This window comes from Platalea leucorodia (assembly GCF_965183815.1).
Source record: "Platalea leucorodia genome assembly, chromosome: 4".
NCBI lineage: Eukaryota > Metazoa > Chordata > Aves > Pelecaniformes > Threskiornithidae > Platalea > Platalea leucorodia.
The window spans coordinates 102,757,843-102,776,335 of NC_138826.1; the positions used below are offsets into that span (position 1 = coordinate 102,757,843).

General features: G+C 38.9%; 1 protein-coding gene across 6 annotated transcripts in view; it reads right to left on the bottom strand.

The window, feature by feature from the left end:
* Positions 1 to 18,493, bottom strand: part of CADPS2 (calcium dependent secretion activator 2) — a gene marked incomplete at both ends in the record, with an annotated part of 322,949 nt that overhangs the window by 37,313 nt on the left and 267,143 nt on the right. For 2 of the 6 annotated variants that reach the window (XM_082308680.1, XM_082308679.1), the window contains 5 exons: positions 4,803 to 4,817; positions 5,817 to 5,964; positions 9,507 to 9,662; positions 17,851 to 17,970; positions 18,100 to 18,241. In XM_082308680.1, the coding sequence (XP_082164806.1) occupies positions 4,803 to 4,817; positions 5,817 to 5,964; positions 9,507 to 9,662; positions 17,851 to 17,970; positions 18,100 to 18,241 (581 nt within the window). The remainder of the gene's footprint in view (positions 1 to 4,802; positions 4,818 to 5,816; positions 5,965 to 9,506; positions 9,663 to 17,850; positions 17,971 to 18,099; positions 18,242 to 18,493) is intronic. The other 4 variants (XM_082308683.1, XM_082308682.1, XM_082308681.1 and 1 more) reach the window with 3 other exon arrangements.

Sequence of the window (18,493 nt, forward strand, 5' to 3'; positions counted from 1 at the left end):
AAGGAGGCACATCAATTTAAACAGTAATTCCTCCTTTAGAAACATTTATCTGACAGCAAAGATTGTCCCCAATAGCCACTTCACAGAAAATGTGACTTGTAAAGACTAACCCTATCTTCATAGTTCAAGGCTACTTGGAACAGCTAACAGCATAACACTCGGAGTAAAAGTACTGAGGTCAGTACAAACACTAGCCCAACTTAGCAGCTGCCAGCTGAATAGTTTTCAGAGCTGTAAGTTTTTAAAGGCTATTTTTCATCTGTCTCAGAGTTGCAATACAAACCAAAACATTAAATCTGATCTTCTTAATATATTTAGGAATGATTTTCTAAACAGTGCACCTACTGAACTTGCATTTAAATTAAGAGAGAATAAAACTATATGAGACGTGTTTGCCCACACGTATGTATCTGTTCTAGGTACCAAGCGTGTTAATTTTTGGTTTTAATTTCTTTTAAAGTTTAAAAAAACTTGGAAAATGTGAATACACGTCCCAGACAAACATCAGCAGACATCTCGGAAGAGTGAAAGAATGTATTAGAAATACATCAAAGAACTTTCCATGGTTCCAGATATACTTTATTCCAATCATATTAATTTCTTGACCAATATAATATTCTCTTGATCTGCTAAGGATTTAGATCACTCCAAACTGTCTGACATCTGTTGCTTACATTTGGTTTCTTACTCTCTGAAAACAATAAAGAATCACATTCCCATAGATGCATGTCAAAACTATACATATTTCTATGATCACAGTTGGCCTTCCCATACAGTGTCTGCAACTTTACCTCCACAACACATTAAATTAATGGATCTATGTATAGTTCCTATATTTTTGCTTTTTTCTTTTCTTGTTTTTTTTAATCACCACAAGGCAAATATAATCTTATAAGAATGGAATATAATCAGTAAGTGACTTCACTGTGTGACCAAGAAAAACAAGTACTAAATCAAATTATTCAAAAATCATAACAAGCTTCCAAAATCATGGCATTTATTTAAAATATTTTTTTTTTAACCTGAATTTAATTTCCTTTTTTCCAAGATTTATCTTGCAACCTATGAGATCATGAATTCTTTTAAGCTACTCCTCCTCAGTGCCAACTTCCACCAAAACAGCCACTCCCAACAAAACAAAACTCCAGATCCTTTCGGAAGATGATTTGCCTCCAGGAGACAGGGTTTAGGAACATGGCAAATATTGTGGAATTAATGATAAAATTGTATGAGCTGACAAGGTTGTATGCATGATCCTGAAATCAGCACTTGTAGGAATCCAGGTTTTCTGCTTCTGCCAAGCTTGTTCGGTGAGAGCAGACAAATCCTCACTCCTTTTCCAAACACGTTTATGGCTAGTTGTGCCCTTACATTCCTCTGCTGGCTGATGTGATCACAGTCCACATGAAGTCTGAATCTAGACAAGCCAGCTCCCACAGCTAAATTTTTTGAATACGCATTGTGGAGTCTTTCAGCATCATCCCAAAGCCCCTGAAGCGGGCTCTGCCTTTCCAGCTGCCCTAGAGTAACTCCCAGTAAAATATGAAATACAGCTGCAGCTGTAGGAGCTACGTGGGAGAAAACTATGCTTAGTAGCAAAGTGCGTCAGGAGATGTAACCAAACAGGACTGTCTTTTGAGGACAATCTGGCTGGTCTTCCAAATGTGGCCCTCTGCTCTATTAGCATTTGGAAGGAGTTGAAGTATTTTAGTGCCTTTTGACACTTGGGCTTTTGGGGAACAGAGTTTGTTCCTAAATCCTGCGGTGATGACCTGAGAACTGTAACTTGCTCAATTCTACAACATATTCCATTTTCTTTTCTATTCTACCTCACCGTGACCCAATATCGGAGGTGGCTTTTTTTAACTACTTGGGTATTTTGGTTTTGTTTAAAACATTTTCAAGCTAGCTTTCCTTTGATTGTTTTAAGGTTGGATGGTTGTGAAAATAAATTGCATATGATCATCTGAACGGAAACTGCTCCTGCCATCATGTAACATTACAATATTACATACATATTAAATTGTCTCTGCACTCTTACTATCAAATAGGTTATAATCTTCTACTACTTATGCAGCTGAATGAGTCTCTTCCTTGAATTGTATGAACCAAAATAGCTTCAGAAACAAAGTTCATCAAATTAAAGCCCACTTTTCCCTAAATTTTTCTACAGATACACATAGCACTGTATGTGGCACATTCCACTGAAATGGCACATCACTCATTTTTTCCCAAATTGAAAAGTGCGTCTCTCTTCTTTTTTAAGTATGATACGGTGCTTGGAGGCTGGAATTCTGAAACAACTAAAATACCTTCTGTACATGTTCCACTATGAAGCACTCAATGGTATAGACCAATGGCATTTACTCTGTTCATGCTACCCAGTTACACAAAACAACAAATAAGCTGTGGCTCAGATCTAAGGTCCTGCTTGGATCTAACAATTTGTCAACCTAAGTGGCCCCAGAAATATTTTCTATTTGATTCTTGCCTCCAGCAATATTTCCACTGTGATTTTTATCTATCATACTCAAAAAGGTGAATGTTGCCAGAGTACTGCAGCATCTAGATCATAAAGTTATAAGTTAATAGGTTTTAAACTATTTATCACAAATAACAAAGGCCAAAAAAATCTCTGGATTGAATGTTGTGTAACGTTTACCTTACTGCTGCTATTCGTTTGACTTGGGATCCATGGACTGTAAAGTAGTAGCACCTCTTGGCTTCTGGTTCAGGAAAGAAGGAAGTGGGATACTGCTCACCATACAACTACCCAAGATTACATTCACTGAAACTCAGAAGCCAGGCAGGCAACTGTTTTGAGAAATAGCAGCCACCGATATGTTACTTAGCTGTCTTGCTGTCTTCCATGAATTGCGATTCTGGTTGTCCAGGAAGCAGGCTGCAGGCACCAACAGATAGTCTGAGATAAGGTGATTCTCCCCTGGATCTGGTTCTCAAACTCTCCTAAGGCAACTGCCAACCGATGCAGAAGGCATCCAGCCAGCTGAGCTCTCTTTAAACACAACATAATGATCATCCATATAGCCACATTATGCTGTGCTTCTCTTAGGCTTTAAGATGATATCCAGAAGGCAAGGAGCGGAGCCCTCCTGAATGGCTGACTTAGCAACTCTTTATGAGAGTGGACTTAACTGGAAGACATTTAGGAGAATAGTGAGCAGCGCATGAAGTAACGTAGGAAAACCAGGGGACTCAATCAAATTTAAACTCTAAACTCAAGGTGCTGATTGCTAACCATGACCAGAATGTCCTAATTACATGTTAAGCAAGAATTCCCTCCTACCTGCCAACACAGGGTGAAAACTTCCGCATCTGACTCTACTTGAACAAGATATACAACTGCTTATAGCTCCACATCGGGAATGAAAAGAGCATCATGTATTCAAGGAAATGTTTGAGTCTAACCATCTAATTAAGTAACACTTTCCATCACTTGCAGAATAAGTTCTAGAAACTGTCAGATAGATATTCAGTGTTGAGTTTCAGGTGAACGAACAGCATTTTTAAAAAACTTTAAGTCAGGCCTTATGGAATGCTTTTCTTGATTGGAATAAAGGACCATGTTTGAGACCAAAACGAAGATGAAAGAGGACAAGGGAAAGAAAGGTAATATGGAAAAAGTTTCAAGACCAAATGACTAAGTAGGAGTAATTGGAAATGCCAGAGCTTCTATAGAGGAGTCAGAGATGTTATGAGATGCTCTCCTGCCTGCTTTGACAGATGGGCAGATTCCAGAAGTATCTCACCCAACAAATCTTGAAGCGTTTCAAACAACTATGATATCAGCTACAAGCAGCTGAAAACCCATTTTTTTCTTCATCTTCCAAAAAAGCCTTGGGAATGGAAGAAACTGATCGACAATAATCCAAAGTTTATGAGAAAGAAGGAAGTTTCCACGTTATCTGATAATTCTGATATGTGAAGAATCTGGGATTCCTTTGGTTTATTAGATGAACTGGCATGAAGATTAATTTGGGGACTTTGACAGAAGTATGTATTTCATCACAGGTATGCTAAACTGTCAAACTCTTGCACTGAAAAGAAGCACTGGAAGCATTTGGGGTCATGGTCAGACCTCTTAGGGAACAAGGGCCGTATTTCTGTTTTGGCGTTGTGAAGAGTATATGATGGGTCTTGAAAATCTGGAGAATGGGAAGATTTCAGAAGATAATCTGGTGAGGGTCTGCAGTCCAAAAGGTAACTGCAAATGCTGAACTGAGGGGACCGGCTGACAATGCAGGAGGCATTGTCCAGAGCAAGTGAGAGGAATGGTGTGACTGTGGAGAATGAGGTCATACCATCTGTCTGCAGGTCTTCATGGAGGTACTGGTATTGTCTGTCCCCAGAGAAGGGTGTGCACGTGTGTATTTGCAGGTTACTGCTTGGACAGCAAGTAAAAGATGAAATGGCAGCACCAGCCTAAGACAAAGAGTTGCTAGTTGTGGTTTACTTCTGATGAGCCTGAAACAAGTTGTTTCCTGTTCTTTTGCTTCACTGAGAGCTGAAAGAGTCCAAAACTTTGTGACCCGGTAAGACGGGACACTGGCTCTGAAAATCAGAAGAGTGAAGAAGTCATCTGGAACCACCTTAAGAGGATGAACAAGGAAAGAAGAACTGAGAAGCTGATGATGAGTCTGTAGCAAGGTCAGGCTGTAAAGGAATTCCAAGGGCTAGACTAACAAATTAACAAGAAAAGCAGTATTACCATTTAAAATAAAAAGTGGCTGTTAATAACCAAAGAAAAAATGTAGGTTAAAAAGCAATGAAAAAACACTTACCCATTGACTAGCATACTGGTTCATGTCATGAAAACCAAAAGGAAAAATAAAGATGACAGGGTAGAACAGGAAAATGATGAATGTCTCATTGAATTGGGAAAAAAAAAAAGACAATTACATCGAATACGCCAACTTAAAAAGATGAGTCAATAAAATGAAAAGTGCAAAAATCAACAGAAACAATATGACCAAATAATGTAAATGTGAAACTGCCCAAAGCAGACATACTTTTGTGCTGCCAAATTCTGATAAATGTTTTTAACCTCTCTCCAAAACCAAATCAAAGAAAATTACACTGCTAATGCATTAGCACAGCAAGAACAGTTTTAATTTTATGCTGGTAATCTCACCAGTCTACATAGTATTCTCTTGTCACTTCACAGATTATTCCTGCCAAGAGTGACAGCGTGGGAAGGACAGTAGTCAGTGAAGTCTAAATATCCTTCAAAAGCACATCAGTGCTCCATTGTGGAGTATCTACAGTCCTGGCAGCAGACTACTGCCAAAACGGTCCCTGTCCTTGGATACCAAATAAAAAATCCCATTAAATTACCTGATTATTTCTTTCCTCTATTTTCAGCATGTATACAGGCATGAATACTGGGTATATGAGCCATTTAAAAATAAACCTTACTCGTTTAAAACTTGGCTGCAAAGGACAATGTGTTGGCTTTATTTTACTATTACAAAAGAGTCCTGAAGTGGGCTGTTTCTCCGCTGCAACCCAAGAGAAATTCCCGGAGGGGCTGTGAGTCAAGAAATCCTCTGAACGTTCAACAGACTCACAGGTCAAAGCAAATAAATTACAGAAGCACTCTATGTCTTCTCTGGTGGAAGATGAGGGGTTGTGTCTTGCATGATGCTTCTAGGGAGCAGTCTATGCATGCTCCTGTACACACAGAGCTACGTGACACATTTTAGCTAGTTTGAAATGAATCTACTAAGGACTGTCTGCAGTGTGAGATGTTTCAGATTAACTGAACATAGGAATTAAACATACAAAATTCCACTTACCTCTTGTCCCCCATCCAGTATGCAGAGTTTAGCAGTCTGTTTTTTGGCATCAACCAAGACATTAAACATTGTACACAGAGAAGGAGGGATACGCAAGTCTGTTGATTTGTTTGTCTTTTGCAGCTTGAGTTCAAATGCAATTCTTGTTCTGTTTATTAAAACACAATTCATAATATGAGTCTGATAATTCTGCACAACCAGTGTACAAATGTATAAACCTTACTAAACATGTTAGCTTAACAATGTATGTGTACGTGAGAACATCTTATAAATACATTAAGTGCAGAATATCCACCTGTTCAATAAACAACTGCATGGATGGTAATCTCAAGGTTCTGCACTGCTTCAGCTAATTCAGTTGAATAATAGAAGTATTATCTTCTTGCCTACTAGATAACAATATGCTTCCTTGTATGATGACTAAGAACAATTTAAAGCAATGAAAATACCCCACATTTTCCAGTGCTTCTATGCTAAAATGCAGTTTATCATACCAAATACTTGCTTCTAAGAAATATAATTCAAAAAATCCTCTTCTGGCTTTGATACATAACACAAAAACCCCTACTTTTTCCCACACTGGTGCAAATCAGGAGCAATGTCACTGAAACAAATTATAATAGTTCAGCATACATAAATATAAAAGTAATGTTTTATTTCCACCCTTATTTTTAAATGTGGGTACCAGAAACTGACACAAGATTTTAACAAGACAGGAACAGAAGCATCCTATTTCCATTTTAAAAATTCTTATAGATCATATTAGTATTACAATAAGAGTTATAATAGAATAGTTCCATCATTCTTTTCTGAGTTGCTACTGTCTAATACAATCCATCCTATGGATATAATTTACTTTCTTTGTTACCTGACGTACGGTATCTTTGGCCACACTAAAACATACTTAGTGTATTAACACTAGTACGTTAATGTATTAACTCTAAAATACTGACATATTTTATGTATTGATGCCAGGATCATTCTCTAATATTAATTAAACCTTCATTTATTGCCACCAGAATCTTCTTATTCTGTACAAAAGCAAGCAGCAAAGATGTCAGCATTGGTATCACAGACCAAAAAACAATCCATAAGGAATTCTTTTTGTAATGCCGCTGTGTTAATAATTCTGTTCTCAGCTTCTGGTTGTGATCCTGGCAATGAGACATTTTTAACGTATTTTGTGTGTGCCTTTAAAATCCACACAGTCAAATCTGTATAGTGCAAAGTTTTAGATAATGACAATATGTGGCATTAGATTTATTGCCTAGGAGAAATCCAAGTATTTATATTAACACAATTGCTTTTCCCACATTAATCTGTAATAATCTTTAAAAAAGACAAAAGATTAATTTGAAAAGATTAATGTTTCAAAAATTATTTTAACTAGTACTAATTATATACATCTTTGTATTTTAGTCCTGTTGACAGGAGTCCCAGTGTAAAGATTTTTTTTCTAGGCTCGAAGTTAATATAATCAATATATTACTGCATCTCAATGCTACTCCTTTTATGGTTTTTAAGTAAGATTGCACTGATAGTCTTCCCGTTCTTTGAGATTTCACCATTTTTCTAAGATTTGTTAGATATTTGTAGCTGACTGAGCTTCTACGCCAAATTCTTTACAACAGATGGATATAAGCTTACATGATTTCCATTTGAGTAGATGCTCTCTCATATCTTCCTTTGCTACAGAGCTTAAACTTTTATTCCATTCACTATATCATCCCCCTTCCAAAATCAAATAGAAATGTTTGTGAAATGCTTCTGTCTTTTTTACCATGATTTCATTACTGTAGCTCTAGCAATGAGCCCATATACTAAGCCTGAGGTTCTCGTTCCTACTATGTTTAACAGAAAATAATAAAATACTATGTTAGAATAGAATCATAGAATCGTTAAGGTTGGAAAAGACCCTTAAGATCACAGAGTCCAACCATTAACCCAGCACTGCCAAGTCCACCACTAAACCATGTCCTCAAGCACCACATCTACCCATCTTTTAAATACCTCCAGGGACGGGGACTCAACCACTTCCCTGGGCAGCCTGTTCCAGTGCCTGACTACCCTTTCAGTGAAGAAGTTTTTTCTAATATCCAACCTAAACTTCCCCTGGCGCAGCTTGAGGCCGTTTCCTCTTGTCCTATCCCTTGCTACTTGGGAGAAGAGACCAACCCCCATGTCTCTACAACCTCCTTTCAGGTAGTTGTACAGAGCAATAAGGTCTCCCCTCAGCCTCCTCTTCTCCAGGCTAAACAACCCCAGCTCCCTCAGCCGCTCCTCATAAGACTTGTGCTCTAGACCTTTCACCATCTTCATTGCCCTTCTCTGGACACGCTCCAGCACCTCCATGTCCTTCTTGGAGTGAGGGGCCCAAAACTGAACCCAGTACTCGAGGTGCAGCCTCACCAGTGCCGAGTACAGGGGCACTATCACCTGCCTGGTCCTGCTGGCCACACTATTCCTGACACAAGCCAGGATGCCACTGGCCCTCTTGGCCACCTGGGCACACTGCTGGCTCATGTTCAGCCGGCTGTCAACCAACACCCCCAGGTCCTTTTCTGCCAGGCAGCTCTCCAGCCACTCTCCCCAAGCCTGTAGCGTTGCATGGGGTTGTTGTGACCCAAGTGCAGGACCCGGCACTTGGCCTTGTTGAACCTCATGCAGTTGGCCCCGGCCCATCGATCCAGCCTGTCCAGGTCCCTCTGTAGGGCCTTCCTACCCTCCAGCAGATCAACACTCCTGCCCAACTTGCTGTCATCTGCAAACATGTCATCAGATTCAACCTTACTGGATGTTAAAGGTTCTCTGTTGCTTTAGCCTTTCTTATCAATGTAGTATATTTTCTGATTGACGCTATTAAATTGTCTACAAACTTTCTTTATTTTTTCCCCATTCTTCTATTTATTTAAAAAAAAAAAAAATCAGTATTTTTGTGTCCAGACTAAGCTTTCTCTGTATGTGGGATCATGGCTTCTGAAGCACCTAACAGGAAATCCCTGTAAATGTTCTAGACATACAGATATTTCTTCTAAACTCCATGACATGTACTGAAAACTATGGCAGAGATCTTTTTAGATCACCTATGCTTAATTTAAAAGACTATACCCATAATTATAAGATACAGCTCAAGAAAAAAACAACACTATGCTTTCTATAATTTCCAGAAGCTTAGCAATGTAAAACTTAGTTTCAGTTGGATGACTTACAGAAAGCCTTCTTTTGCTTGTTGTATAAATGCAGAAATGCTGTGTACTCTTTAGTTTTTAATGTATTTCTTAGAGACAGTACTCTAAAATAATGACAAATTAAGTAATATTACTAACTGAACATGAAGAATAATACAGTAATGGAGAAGGGAAATGTACAAAAAGAAAAAGGATTTCTTCCAGCAGAATTCTGAGATTTGTTAGTATTTGCCACAGACATGGAATAGGAAAGAGATTTGGTTCATTCACTTCCAAGGGTCTATTCACAACATATGTAGAAATTCTCCTTGGTATTTCCTAGATGTTGCCAAATTGCTGATTGCCTGATGCTGGGAAATACACACAAGTCATGATCTCTTTACAGTTGCCCTGATTACTGTAACAGGATTTTGGTACCGATGTACCTCTGTGAGCCACTATGGCTGTTCCTATGTTAATTTTCAAATCTCTCCCAATTTTTAATTGATCATTTCAACTGTACCTTTTAACGCAGGCTTCTATCATGTCAGTGGCCATGAGTTTAAGTCTCTGCTCTAAATGGTGGGCAAATTCTGGTTCTGGCCAGTGAAGATCAAAAACAAACATCTGCAGAGCATCCAGTTTCCAGAAAAGATCTTCCGATGTAGCTGAGCCATTGCTATAAGAAACAAAACAACACAAAGTCCCCAAGAAACAGAAGATAAATGTATCAATATCTATCCCAGTTGCCACAGAATTATCTAAGGTAATAAGATTTCTTTATCACACCTCCTTCACTTCACTGTATCTCATAGCACAGCTGCTCTTATTCCAAGAATATGAAAATGGTCATGTAAAATTTAAAATAATTCCCATTAGGGTGAAAAAAGTAAAGTTTTCTCATCTGTTAGCTGAGAAATATGACAGGCTAGGGAGGCAGATGGGATGGTGTGGAACACGGAAAATGAAGTAGCTCAAATTTCAGATCAAGACAGGAAAAATAAAGGGTACAGGAATTATTAATTAGTAAGGACCTTTTCAAAACAGTGAAGACTTTGCACATGTTTTCTTGCCTTTATAACTCTGGCAGATAAGCCTACCAAAGAAATGAGGATGCTAGTAGTAATATTGTTAAGAGAGATACTCAGACAAATAGTCCTTTGATAAATGCTCATTAATTCTAACTGAGGGAATAACATCAGATCCCAGCGGAAAAAAGAGATCGAACGCTATTTAAAGAAATTTATGCACAAACAAAACAGGGGATTATATGGCTCTATGTCATCTCAGATTGTCCTCGTAGTTTTAAAGTTCTTCTTCCACCCCGAACCGATTGCTGAATTTAAAAGACATTTGCTTGTAATAAGATACAACAATTTAGGGTTAATCTTAGCAGTAACTACAGTTATACTTCCACTGTCATCATGGATTAATTACATTTTCATGATGCGCTGTATTGCAATGCCTGGGTTATTGTTTAATGATGGTTATACTATGCAACATGGCATTCCAGGATGTTAGTGACACAAGCAACCAAAACTCAGCCTGACAGTCCCAGTTCAGATCCAAAAAGTTTAAATATGTCACTACTGCCATTTTCTTTCTTCTGCCTCATGACAAAAGAACACAATTATCAAAGTGTTAAGGGATCCCAGCTCTCATGGAAGGAGTCAGTGAGTGCTGAGTGTGCTCAGAACAGAGCAGGGTCAGACTAAAAAACAAACAAAAAAAATAGAAAGAACCTCTAATATCTGGCCACCTAATGCACCCCTCAGGCAGCAGCAGCACCACCACCGGTGGCTGCACACCAGGTTAGCCGAGACAGTGGGTGGTGAACTGAAGCAAAGCACAGCACATGTTCAGGGCTCTGAAGAGGCAGCATGGACGCAGCGGGAGCACTGCTTCGGTCTCACAGCACCCCGCCATCTTCCAGACCCACCCAGCTGCCCCCTTGCCCCGCTGCCTTAATGCTACCATGACTTCAGAGCCATCGCTGTCTTCTGCAATGCGGTCTCTGTGCCAAAGGGGCTGCCGGCCCAGGCGAAGGGTGCAGCCGGCAAGGGCTGAGCAGTGGCTGACAAGCTGGGAGCAGTGGTGCCTGCCTAAGGAAAAGGCTGGCTCTGAGTGACCAGCCCGGACTTTGGCTTTGGTTTTAAAGGGCACACGTTTTGACGTTTTCACTATGCATGGGAGGATATCCCACAGTTTCAGACAGGCCTTTTTGATATCATGCATATTTTCCCCACTTATTTTAAATAGTAATAGTTAATTTTACATTGTATTGTGCTCCTGAAAGAAAACAGCAGAAACAGGAAGGCGGCCCATGGGACTGCTAAGATTACAACTTGCACAGGGACGTTACCTGTTAAGGTTGGACCGGAATACGGAGCACTTTTATACACCACTAAGTTTCATTAAGAAATAGAAAAACAAACCACCAACACTCCTTATAAAGTTTATACTTCTGTTGGACTGTTTCTTAAGTTATATGATAACCAAATACTGAAGATTTCATTACATCTCCTGTGTACACTGGCAGTGAGTGAAGTTGTAGATGCTACGTTATACACAATACCTGATTCAAAAGTGACTTAGTCGATTTTTGAGACAACTGGGGTAAAAGAAGACGACAAATTATGTAGGGACAGAAACGGGGACAAACTCAGTATATATATTACAGTTGATGAGAACACATATTTTCTAGAAAACAAAACATACTTTCTCAAGAAACAGAACTACCATTTTTCATCATCAGATCATACAATTTAATCATATTTTATTCCTCCATAGTTTTTTTCTTTTTTGCCTAATGGAGTTCCAAATGAAATTCTTTAGGACTCAGGAGGACTAATGTGCTCTCAATAACATCAATATATTCTTATGCATGTTCACTCCCTGGCAGCCACTTAATTTGGTTTCATTATACTACCAAATAAAGTTTCACAATTATAATAAATGTAATAATAGACACGGGTTCATGAAACACTAATTCATTCTGTGAGAAACACTAATTCATTCATTCTCTTTTCATATACTTTTGAGGTCTCATTCTTCCATTTTTTATTCAGCATTGTTCAATGACATTTGAATTCGACTAACATTAGTGTAATCACTAGTAACATGGGTTAGGAAAATGAAGTTCTACAACAGCAACTATTTTTTCCTAGTTCACACATCCAGACACAAACATCTAATTTGTTTGTTAAATGCCGCAGAAAACTGTGATTTCAATCAACTTGTTACTGCTATTTGTACCAGACACTTGTTTTATTTGTTTTATTCAGTAAAAGTATTAGAAATTGTATTAATTGTCAGCACGTACCTCAATACTCTGAAGTGGTTGTACACTGTATAGATATGCTTTCCTTACTAGGAGCTGGTTATGTCACTTCAGGGTTTAATACTCCATGAAGTGTAACATGAAGAAGAGCCAAACTCAGTTTTTACCTCCTCCGGGCAGCAGGAGGAATTCCTGCATTTGAATCAAACCACCAAAGCATTTGAATCTACATCCATAATTGCAGAACCGTTTTTTTGTGCAGGGACAGGACACGTTCTTGGCCACTGAACAGTTTTTATTTGAACACGTATGGTAAAGCTACTTCAATCTAATGAATAGAATAACATTCCTCTATCAGGAAACTGAACTGGTAGTCTTTTTTAAAAAACTGTATTCAATATAGTTATCTCTATTTTTAAAATTAAGCACAAACTCCACTGTTTTACTGGTCAAAACTTAAGCTTTCAGCACTAGTTCTTTGTGCAAAAGGTACTATCTAATTGTCCACTCTTTTTAATCACGTCATGGCAGTAAGAGAATGTTTCCAATGATTAAAAGAGGCAAATATGCCCATCCTATTTTTTTTTTTTAACGGCAATTTAACTTTGTATTTGGTCACTCTTTGACTGGGAGACTGGACCAGCTATCTCCAGGGGTCCATTTTAACCTAAATTATTTCATGGCTTTATGCCTTGCATCATACTGAACACAGCAAAAAAAGGTCCAAGATATAATGTTTCTTCAAGACCCTGCAGAATATTAAACTTAGGAGCCATATAGAGTCTCCTAAGCAATTCACTTATCCACTGACAGCTGAGAGAGGCAGCTTCCTACTAGGCTTGCCAGCTACCTAAGTAGTAGCAATTAGTCAAACAGTCCACTAATAAAGCACACTGGCTGCAAGATCAGCACACACACGACTCCAGAGTAGACACAGAATATGTCATTTCTTGCCTAGATGCCAAACTCCATAGGGTAGCTTGGGATACGAAAATATAGCAGAAATATTAAATATCTAAGGACATTCTCAATCAACTGCAAGATTTAAAATCGGCTGGCTTCTGTTCTTGTAGAATTTACCAAGGGCAATGATGGTGATTTTATAAATTACTGCAATTACCTTTTTTTTACGGTTATTACTGAGTTACTACCCATTAGTGTTTTGTGGGGACTGTTTACAAAACAGGGCACTAGCTCCATGTCCTTTGCGAGCCCCCAGCTTGCAAGCTCCAGCTCTACTTCCTTTATGCTGCCTCGAGACGTATATTCAGGGCGCAGAAAGTGAACTGAGAATTTCTTCAACAGAAAAGGATTTTCAGTAGTTACGGAGTCAACAGCGCTTGCCCCATTTCTCTATTTTCCATGAGCAGATGAGGGGGAAGGATGGAGCAGAACTTTGGCACAGCAAGTAACTGCATGTGTACAGTCCCTCAAAGATACTAGGGACAGAGTTACCTCACGGTTCCTCCTACTTAGTTCAAGAGTGAGGCAACCTGAGGATCAAGCAACCAAAACATGTTTCTTGATTCTTCTTTCATGTTAGTATTTTTGGAAGAAAAGGTATTTGGCCCACAATATACATTTGTCTTCCAGAACACTCAATAGGAACTAGCTATATTCAAAACTCCTTATTCTACAGAAACTAGGTCAGCTAAATTTCACTATTCCATCAGTCCTATGGCTATACTTTTAAATACCCACCCTTAAAAACACAAACCATGGCCTCCTTCCACTTTACTGCAGGCAAGAACTACAGCAGGAACATATGGGCCACTACAGATGCGATCCCTCAAAACAGCACTGAGAGGTGGCCTCCTGACTTATGCAGCACGCACGAACACACAGAGAGGTCCAGCACAGGAGCTCAGACACGTTCAGACCAGATCCCTTCGTATCACAATCAGAGCACTGCGACTGCTCCAGCAGGTCCAGCACAGGAGCTCAGACACGTTCAGACCAGATCCCTTCGTATCACAATCAGAGCACTGCGACTGCTCCAGCCAGTCCCTCTTGTGACTCATGACGGCTGAGCACACAGCAGGAAGAATACAGCTGACACATGTCCTTTCATGTTGCCTGTTCCGGCTGGAAGACAAGACAGGAGCATCCTCCTGCAAGCACGTATCTTATTCCATGTTTCGCCAGCCTTTAGTTCTGCTGAACCTGATGTTCTAGACTGGCACTAGATAGCAACAGACAAGCCCAGGTCTGTACCTACAATGTTTTTGCTCAGTGAATCTCTCTCGCGTCTGCACTGACAATAATAATATATAAAAGAAACCATAAACAATTAAAATCACCCACAAATCTAACTTAAAAAGTCAGGTCCAGAAGAGGCATAGAAATTAAATTTAAAATATGAAATGGAACAAAAATGCAATTTAAAGTGGTACATTTGAATTAATGAATAAGTAATGAAAAAAACCCCTCATTCTGGCTGATAAGAAGCTTTTACAGAATATTCAGACTTTTTTTCTCTTTCAGGATGTTGTCTTCAGCCAAATGGAACAGTAATTCACAGTGCTCTGCATGTCTAGCCAAGGTGTCCTCTGAGTTGTCCTCCCCTGAGACCAATCAAGAAAAATAGACTACTACTCATAACACTTTCCCCTTTTCATATCTCCCTTTCCAATGCCCAATAATAAAAGGTTAAGCCAAAACAACTGAAATGAGGTAATAATCATCCTAAGTGCTGTTATAAGCAGCATACATTTAATACTCCAAAACATGTGATCAAGGAAAAAAAAATTGCACCAGTTAATTAAAAAATATAAACAATCTTCTCTAGTAATGTTCAAAAGAATTGCAGCACCTTTTAAGTGAAGGAGAGGAAAATCTGTTTTCATCAATAAAGCATACAAAGAAATGCCTAACTGTGAATGCTTCTTTCTCTTCAGCAAAAGTAATTAGGAAGGCACGTAACAGCTCTGTTGAATATGAATGGACTTAAACGTGAACGTAACAGCATGAACATGAACATTACTAAAGTCTGGAGAATAGGAAATCTTCCTATTGCAGCCAAAATAAACACAGGACTTGGCATTCTCAGTAAACATTTAACTATAACTCAGCTCACAGACTATTTTCTCTCATTTTTTTTGCCTGTAGATTCTTCATTGTGTAATTCAAATTGATCATGATTAAATGGCCAGAATCATCGCTTTCAAAGAGAAAGAGAGAAGTCCAGTAAAACTTAGAGACACACGTAGTCATCTTCTTGCCAAAGCCTCAGCTGTGTGGCTGGGAGGAGGGAACAGAGTGGACTGGGAGAGAAAGACTTGGGGAGTCAGTGGGGAGGAAGAGTCACCTGCAATGTCTGACAAAGCAGGGGCTGGGCTCCTGAATTTAGGTGCCTCCACTGACTCTATGTACAATACAATATGCCCCTCTAGTGCATTGAAGGTGGGTGTTCATCACATCGAAAGGGAAAACCGACAGGAAACACTAGGTTTTGCGTAACAGGTATTGGAGCCTAGGTATTTGGTTACTCCCCCCTGGAGAATTTAACTAGAAAGAGGAAGCTTTCTCCTTCCTGAAAAGGATGGGATAGGAGCAGCGGGGGCAATAAATCCCTCCTTCTTTCTTTCATGTAACAGTGAAAGTAAACCACTTCTGCCGCCGGAAGCTGAGACACCGTAACCAGCAAGAAAGAGGAAACTCATTAGCTTGGGAGGAGGAATAACTGGCTTGCAGTGCCTTCATTTTTATTTTTTGATCCAAATGCAATACATGGCTATTCTGAGAAGTTACTTGGCTCTTCAGTAGGACATAGGTAGGCTGATTCTTAAAATACTACCTGAATTCCACAATATTTCAAAGGTAACAATACTACCTGCTATCTTGAAGGCTATTTTATACACATTTCATAAAATACAACTTCAAAGCTCTACATTTGGGGTAAAAGAACATGAAGAGGTGCCTACAACGGAGCCAGCAGCTTGGCAGACCTCTTCTTGAACGCTGTGTGGGGTAGCTGAAAGGGGACGATGGCCTTACAGAGGCCACACCACAGCGGGGACACTGCTCATCCCCGTTTCTCTTGAGAAGCAGCAGAGCGACAGCTACTGCTGGCAAGTGCTTACAGCACACGTCAACCTCAGTGTTCACCGAACGCTTTGAAAACCTCACTGATTAGTTTAGGATGTTATGCATACCTTGCCGTACACACCAGGAACCTTAATATTAGAAGATGTGCAAGAGGGATGAGCTGATGGCTGAATTTCACTATACTCACACATTTTTTGACAATACAGTCTAGGAATTTATTGCTACACCAAAACCTTCATTTAGGAAAGATCTACCACTATAATCCTCCAACCTGAATCCATATTTATTAGACATTAATTATAAATCCAATATTCAAAATACATGAATTTTAATACGTACAAGTTATTTTTACTGGATGGGGCTGCTAGAATACAGACTGCAAGAAGACCACATCTAAGATTATAACAACTCTTAACTCTGAAAGCTACTCTTCAAAAAAAAGTAACCTTGGAAAGGATGGGAATAACAGAAAGTAATTGAGTAGAAGACCAATTAGTTTGTATTCAAAGCTGAAATGACTTGCATAAGCACATCAGGCTAAACCTAGCATTATTATAGTAAACACAAAAGGTACCAAAGCCAAGGATTAAGAGGAATTTTGTCAACTTTTAGGGGAATTAGCAGCAGAACAACAATCATAATACTCAACAGACAAGTGCCAGAAGTCTGGCAGAGCACAAACTATCAACTCTTGCAGTAATGGATCTGAGTGCTTGTTAGGGGTGTTTAACTCTGTCATAAAATTTGAGAAGGCAATACTTGGCTTGAAGTCACATTACCAAGCTTTGCGTCTGTATGTTTTCTGAAGCTTTCACATTCATCCTTTCCTAATACAACTTCAGCTAAAATAAGGTTCTTCTTGAGCCTTTCTCTAATGTATATGAATGTGTCCTCACAGAGAAATCTGGCCTGCAACTATGGGAATATGCCCACAGAACAGAGCACATATGCTCTATTTTTCTTTTTTTGTTTTAAGAAAACAGCACTGAAGTGTTGGGAAGAAACAAAAAAGAAATATATATTTTTTCACATAGTCAAAGAAATGGATGTACTTCTATTCTGGGTACTTAGTAACTTTTTACTATTTCCCTCTAATGTGGATATTTAATCTAATGACAGTATTTGCAATCAATGATTTTCAGAACCAATATCTATATACAATGAGTTAATCAAACCCATGCAAAAATATGATGGGCTGCCTCACTTTATAAAACCACGATCTAAAATAAATTATGCAAAAAGTTCCTCACTGCTTGTTAATTCAGAAGAATCGTTAGGTTGTTTAGAGTATTAAACACCATTCATACTATGACAGACCTTTGCCAAGTTGATTTTGTAAGTTATCAGGTTTAAGACTGCTACGTTTTAATGCACTAGAAAGCGCAACTCACTAACAGTCCATGCTTGGCTCACTCCCAAGAAACAATAATTTCCAACTAAGAGATCATAAACACCATGCAATCCAAATACAGCTGCACAGAACAGTAGCAAGGCCATGCAGAGCTGACATACAGTCAGAAGGTTATTGAAGAATACACACGTGGAGTCATACAAAGAAGTCATCCAGGTTGGTGTAGTAAAGCTAGGTATTTGTGGAAGATTAAGAGGCAAACTTGGAACTTTTGGAAGAGCTACATTAGGAAGACTGTTGGTGATGCTCCTGTGAAGAAATAAACAATGTAGGAATACAATAAAAAATAGAATATTTAGAGGACAACGGGGGAGAACACCTGATTAGACAGAAAGCTATAGGCAGGTGCTTTGTTCAGATCTTGTAGAAAGCACTTACTTGACAGGTTGCCATGACTCTTGTTCAAGACCTCTGTGAATGGACTGGGCAATTGATGATTCCATGAGATCGATGTAGCGGACAACCATGGGAACAAAAATTTCTTGCAAGTGCTTGTGAAACTTTCCATTGCACAAAAATGCTTTAAAAACAAACAAAACACAAATAAAAAATGTCAGGCCTTTCCCTACTTCATTTTGCTATAGGAAGAAGTATCTCTTACAACATTTTAGTACACAAAAGCATTTTAAAAACAAGATCCAGCTTGTGTGGGAAATACAGTTCATAAAAGATAAATGAAGTGCTCCATGAGGACACTGCAGTACATTTTAAACCGTCGCTGTTATGAAAACTAGGCACATATTGAAGTTCTTTGTTGAACCAGAACACTTTT